Below are 7,223 nucleotides of genomic sequence, written 5' to 3'. Positions count from 1 at the left end.
TTAAATCCTAATTCTTCTATTCCAAAGATAGGCCTCAGTAGATTTCTTGGGAAAGCTTCCGTTTGTATGAACTTTAGCTTCTGGATAGCCTGCGGGATTCAAAAAAAGAGATGAAGATAAAGAAATATGTATCTATATTTTTCTAGAAATAACAACAGCTCTTCGTTTCCATCAGGCAACGATATTTATGATAGTCGCTGATGCCTCCACGTACCTTCTGTCTCTTACTAACGCGATTCAGCATTTTTCTTTCTTACACGGTTTCTTGGGTGGGCATTGAGTAACGCAGAATGGCTTTTTTTTGGGTTTTGGCTTGGAGGGATAACCCGGTGGTTCGGCGGGCTGACAGGGGCCCTTGGGTGGATCGCACGGATTCTTTTTTGGTTCATCAGGCGAATCCTCGCCACAGTCTGGCTCACCTAGCCGCAATACTCTGCCACTAACTGCCTGCTGGTTTTTACGTATTAATTCGTGAAGGATTTTGTTGCACTTCCTTAATAATTTCGCGATAATCCCGACCAGCGCTCTTGGGCCACCTCCCTCCTTTAGAGAGTTTAACAAGACAAAAGCAAAGCGCTTGTATTCTTTTATGGGTAAAGAATGGAAATAATGATTTAATGCGAATACAGTTCACGAATATAATAGCTAGCTTAATGCTTACATGCTTACAAAGACCCTTTGATTCATATAAAAAATAGGATCAATTCATTGATTCGTTGCTTTTATTTTTATTGATTCGTTGTCCTTGTTTTCATTGATGATTTTTTTTTCCTTTCTTCCGTCTGTCTCGATTTTCGCTGGTTCATGTTTTGATCGGAAAACTCGACGCTTGAACTCTGCTACTTTCTCGATCAGAGTTTGCAATTTTTCGACAGCGTCCTTGTTGGAAACTTTTTCTGACATCAGCATTATTCGATCAGACTCTATTAGTTCTTCAATACTTGAAAAATGTACGCGTGTAATAAACCTCGTTAATGGACCTCCATTGACGTATTTGCTATTTTCAAACAACAGCATCGTCGGCTCGAAATTGTCGTACTCGTCGTCGACAATCGACGGTTCTTTACTAGGGTTTTTTATTTTTTTACCTAGTTGATAGTCATCTGTACCGATCTCTTCTTCATATTCTTCACCTTGAGGGAAGTAATCATCGTTGGCATCGTACAATAACTTTGATTCCTCAAACTCACGATCGCTACAATAGCGAAGATCGGTGACAAAATGCTTATGTAGAAAAGAAAAATCGGAACAATCCTTGTAATTGACTGTCGAATTGGCGTCTTGCTGAAAATCTTTGACAAAATTGATTCTCGTAAACTGTTGATATGAATTGATGATCGACAGAAAATCTCTGTTGGTTTGGATCCGATTGGATTCGATTGGTTTTCCACTTCCTACTATTTTTACTGCAGATGTCATCGATGAACTTGAATTCTCTCTTCTCTGCAGGAAAGTGACGACCAAAGCGATCAGAAATAGAATTTATAATAGTTCATTATGTGAATAAGATATCCTTTTTCACGCGTATATGTGTTGTAAGATTTTGAATAATTTAAAGTAGGCAATTTAACGAGAAAAGAGGCAGAAGGGAGGTGGAGCCACAGCGATCACTTTTTCAAAACATTCTTGCGAGTTTTTGAACGTATGTTTAGATACTAATTTTTTAATTTAATCGCGTGTAATTTTATTTAAAAAATATGCAAATAAAATATATTCAAATACGAAAGATATCGTTGTAATTTCATAATTTATTTATCAAATAAAAAAAATTATTGAATTCCCCTTTACAAAAATATAATAAATATTCCAAAAACTTACTTCAGCTATTATTCCAGATTTTTGAACCTTGACAGTTAAATTTTCTGGTTGTGGCTGAAATAAAAAATTATGATATCATATAATTGTTTAGTTAGAGTGTTTTTGTGATTTCTATACTTAAAAGAGAGTATAACTAAAAAATTTACAATATACTATGTAAAATAATATTTATTATTACTCACAGATTTATATGTAACAGAACGTATCATATACTTGTATAAGTACTTCACAGATATGAGATATTATGAAAACAAATTTTTTTTCTTTATAGTAATTTAGTACATCGATATAAACTAGATTTCTTGCTGAAATAATTCATTTTAAAATTAATATAGATTTTGTAATTAATACTTGCGGAAATATTTTTTAACTCTACTATTATTTCTATACGTAAAAAGAGACATTGTGAAAGTTTTTTTTTTTTAGAAAACATTTCGTACATAAACAATGCATAAGTGAGATATTTTCAAGAGCCTTTTCCTTTTGTGTCATCAGAACATTCTGGAAGCTTTTTAACAGCTGGACACGGTTTCTTCTTACATGGATCAACTTTTTTAATCTCTAAACAATCAGGCTTTTTTATTTCTTCTTTCTTTTTTATTTCTTTTTTCTTCTCAGGTTCTTCTTTCTTCTTAATATCTTTTTTCTTCTCTGTCCTACATGGACTTGCGTCATGCAGTTCATAATAGGTTTGTTCTTGCTTCATGGAAAGTGGTCCACTGCAAGGATCTTCTTCTGTTCTAGAAGTATCATCCTTTTTCTTTTTACATGGGTCTTCTTGGATCTCCACCTTTCGTTCGCGAGGTTGTACACGGCAAGGATCTTTTTCTGTTCTAGAAGTATCATCCTTTTTCGGTTTACACGGATCTTCTTGGATCTCCTCCCTTCGTTCGCGAGGTTTACGGCAATCGCGAGAATATTTTTTATCGCAAGAACTCTTTCTCCTTTTACAAGAAACTACATTTTGTCTTTTGCCTGCCCACTTTATTCTCCCGGAGCAATCAGTCCTCTTTTCTGTCTCTCTCTTTTCACACGACTTCTCTCTTTTCTTACAAATATCATTCTTCTCTCTATTCTTCTTAAGAGTTCTTTTCCGCTGCATACAAAATTCCTGTATCTTCCTCCGAATGCCGGTCCTCGGTTTATCAGCTTCATAATCTTTTGATGCAAAGAGAATCGCGTTGTTGGAAATTATGTCGGAAAACGGAATCACTTGGTTCACCACAAAAATATTTTCCGAACAATACGAGTCCGATGCGGTTGCTGAATGGAATCGGATTTTAGCGTGCAGGTCTGGGAGTATGGATTTGATTTTGAAGTATGTTCGTCGAATCCAATTTTCCTGTTCAACGACATTTAACGTATCGTTCGTCATTGTTTCGCTATCGCGATCGAATGAAACTACTTCGCGATTATTTTCACGCTTGTAATTTATGAAATTTAATGAAGACAAAGGAAATTTAATACGACCGTAGATCTCATGTAATAATCTCAATTTGTTATTCAATAGCACTGCTAGTATCGACCAATCGGTCAATTTCTCTGCTCCTTTGCAGCGTGCCTCTATATTTGGAAGTATACTAACATTTCTAAATTTCTTCATCAATCTTCTTGCCGGGTTTTCGCCATGATTCAACAAAGACGTCGGCAACAATTGATGATTATTTTCTTTCGCAATGAGTGCACTGCAAGATAAATGTTCGATTTTTCTCGTTTTCTTAATCGATCGATGCTTCTTCGCGATTTTCGCTTCTGGAATGAAGTTTAGATCGTACTCCTGAAATGATGGATACGTCAAGTCTGAGAACCTCTTGCGAATCAGGATGGTGGCGTAATCTCTTTGCCAGGTTTTCATGTTGCTGGAACTCGTCTCACCCAGGACTCTAGCATAAAGACGCATCCTGCTGCACGCGTTGCCCGCCTGAGGACAGACGGAGACACGATTTCAAGATCGGTTCTCTTGTAGGCCTTTTCTTTGTTAAAGATTTACATTTGGCCGCGCTGGTCTTCAGCATCGATTAACTTTATTCGTAGATTAGCTAACTTATATCCCAATCTATATCTCGTTATTTTTTATAAAATCTGAGAGCGCTATTTCATATAATATATCTTCAGTGCATGTGTCTTCAGGCTTCTATTAATTTTTTGGAACTTTACAATTATTTTAATACTTGCACTACGCGTCACGGTTGTTTATTTTATTTAAGCGATGATTTGAACAATTTTATATGCCCAAGAAAATCTTGCTAAATAAAGCGTCTCACAAAGATGACGAATATATGTATGAAATTATAATTTCTTCAATAGTCCAAACTATATCGTCCAAAAATAGCGAAAGCTGATACTGACTGTACGTCACATACTTAAACACGAATATGCGAATTTTGCGGTTCTTATTGTCTTTTGTCAGTAAAGTGGCAATACAGTTTATGATTTATGTTACGAAAATTATTAAAATAGATGCATTCTTTGAAATTAAAATATTATAATATCGAATATGGAAATCAATATCTCTAGTAACAGACAGTTAGACAGATAGAAGGAAAGACAGAGGAGAGAGAGAGAGAGAGAGAGAGAGAGAGAGAAAGAAAGAGAGAGAGAGGAGAGAGAGAGAGAGAAACAGAATCAAGACATAATAAATAACTCTAAAAAGCACAAATGTAATTGTATTTCTAAAAAGACAAATGTAATTTTATTTCTTTTCTAATTTTATGAAATTTAATCATTTTAATTTTTTACGTGTGCACAAAAAATAATTTTACTTTATAATAGTAATAATATTCCATAAAATATTTCAAGAAAAAAATATTTTATAAATTTGTATAGAATATGCAGCATATTGAGCATACATATAATTATGTGTTCAATATATTAAAAATTTGATTATTTTTACTTCTGCTTATCACAATTAGAATTAACTAATGTGTATATAAGGATAACTCTTAAGTACAGTTCTACATTAATTGTATTCCTTAAAGTAAATAATTCTATCAAGTAATTTTTTGTATATGTCGTAAATTTGAAATATAAATGTTGCAGATTTATTTTTCTCTTACCTTTGGCATTAATTCCTCAATAGGTATCAATGGACTGTTAAGTGTTGGAGTTTCTTCAGCTATTGGTAAACGGTAAAGAGCTTCTACAAGTTTCTCTGTCTGATTCTACATAAAAACCGACTACTTTATCATACAATCTTTTTTATATTTAATATACTATATTTAATCTTTCACATTTAAATATACAACAATTTTACTTAATATTTGAACTTCATTATTTATTCTAAACAAAAGATAATATTAATTCTAAATAATAAAAATATTAACAATACTAAATAAAAATAATTCCAAAATAAAGAAACGAATTCATTAGTTCTATATTAAAAATTAGAAAAAGTACTTTGGTAATTTTATTATAATCTATTTTATTGCTTAATATTAGTAAAACAAAATGTTTACACATATAATCAATGAAAAACATTAATATATTAAACATAATTAATAGATTTGAATACGCTCTAATAAAGACAAATGGATGCGTAAATAATAAGTAAGTTTATTCTTTACCCTTCCATTATTTCCTTGATGATTATTATTGTCTGTTTGTCTGGTGCTATTAATTACTGCATTTAAACGATTACCTTCCTCCAAACAGGATTTCTTTCTCATTATTGGCATTTTTGATGACTATTTAATTGATATTTTTGTTTATAGATATTTAAAATATTTTTCTTTAATAAAAATTGTTAATTATAATTTGTTTAATTTACATATTATATTAAATCTTTTAAAACAAAATGTGAACATGAATCACTTACAATAGGTTTGAATGGCTGTTCATCATAGAAATTGTAAATCGGCAAAGGCCTGACAGCTGCCACATTGTATAACGCAAGGGCATTCAGTTTCACGCTATTTCTTAGTAACTGAGATAGAGTTTGACTGATTTCTCTAGCACCGCCAATTAGAACAATCTAAATTGGTATTTTTAATTACACCGACGTATTAATAAAAAGTATTAAAAAATAGATAACATAATCTATGATAATGAAGCGGGTAGAAATGTATAAAATGAAAATCTCTCGCTGTTAGAACTTAATTAAATTGTAAATACCTTGAAATTCTGTTCATCAATATGGATTCGGCGTGATCCAACAGACTTTACAACTGATTTTGCGGCTCGGGAAAACATGGTTAAGTATAAAATAACTTAAAAATTTTTTAACGTCTTCATCGGACGCCCGACATATTCAAAATGATTGGGCAATGAGCACACGGCGTTTGTTACAAATAAACATCGATCCTTTCAATTTCAATTGTTCGAATATGTAAGGCAAAAATTAAAGTATCGTACGATTTTACATTCGATGCTTTATTATGCGAATATATTGTATATAAATAAATGTTATTAGAAAATGCTTACGCTAAGTAAATTAATAAAGTAATATTTCAGTTAAAATGTAAAAATTCCTCTTCTAGGATCAAAATTTTTATCTCAAAAAATACTTTAAAATATTTTATGAATATTACTTTAAATTAATTCACAACTATATCTTTACTGTACCAATCTTTACTATAAAAATTAAAGCAGGTATTAGATGTAAATTTACATTTAATTGAATTTATATAAAATTGAATTAAATTGAACTGAATTTTAAACATAATTCAAAGGCAATTATTTTAATATACATATATACATTTTTGTACGTAATGTGTAATTGATATGAATTCATATTTTGCACTGCTGTAGCCATCTAGTGTTGCAGCAAGAAAACAGAAACTTGATATAACTGCTACTAGCGATAATCATAAGAATGTTAAATATGATCGTTCCTGTTACCGATTGCTACTCTACTAGGCCGCTGAAATACCAACAACTACATAGGATAGTTCGGTCACTTATCCTTGAACGATATCACAATGACGTTGAGTTGTTTTTCTCATTTCTTTAATAACTACAGTCTAAAATGCAATTTACCATTTTATCATTCTCAGTGGAAAATACGAAATTATTAAAAAATATTAAGATATTCTTTAGATATACATATACAAGGTGTGATTACTAATGGTTGTACCAACTACTTACCATAAGACTTACCTACTGCATGACTTACCGACTGACTGCACTTGTAATTTACTAAACGCTCCTTAGATGGCAGTTGCTTCGTCCGGCGCGCGAGCAGGTCCGACGTACAAAGGCCCTTGGTGAAAAATTTTTCTCAGATCTTATTTGTATAATTTTTCAGAATATCTGTGTGATTTTATAATCTTTTCAGATTTTTTTATAACAATTGGAATACTTTTCATAAATATTTAGAATGTTTGGAAAGTGTACATCTTCTCTTTGAATTTTTCATACATGTGAATTCTGAAATATTCTGAGATTTCTCATTCCACAATTTAAAAAAA

General features: G+C 31.8%; 1 protein-coding gene across 1 annotated transcript in view; it reads right to left on the bottom strand.

Annotated features, from left to right (window-relative positions):
• The window catches only part of LOC108720643 (uncharacterized), a 13,299-nt gene continuing 6,076 nt past the window's right edge, over positions 1–7,223 (bottom strand). The window contains exons 3-10 of the mRNA XM_018444767.1: positions 5,633–5,788; positions 5,382–5,501; positions 4,875–4,979; positions 2,489–3,739; positions 1,819–1,872; positions 844–1,443; positions 258–543; positions 1–89 (exon numbers count right to left, since the gene is read on the bottom strand). Coding sequence (XP_018300269.1) covers positions 1–89; positions 258–543; positions 844–1,443; positions 1,819–1,872; positions 2,489–3,739; positions 4,875–4,979; positions 5,382–5,501; positions 5,633–5,788 — 2,661 coding nt within the window. The remainder of the gene's footprint in view (positions 90–257; positions 544–843; positions 1,444–1,818; positions 1,873–2,488; positions 3,740–4,874; positions 4,980–5,381; positions 5,502–5,632; positions 5,789–7,223) is intronic.

Source organism: Mycetomoellerius zeteki, unplaced genomic scaffold (genome assembly GCF_001594055.1).
Source record: "Mycetomoellerius zeteki isolate Tzet28-1 unplaced genomic scaffold, Tzet1.0 scaffold155, whole genome shotgun sequence".
Lineage (NCBI taxonomy): Eukaryota > Metazoa > Arthropoda > Insecta > Hymenoptera > Formicidae > Mycetomoellerius > Mycetomoellerius zeteki.
This window is presented reverse-complemented; position numbering and strand designations above follow the sequence as displayed.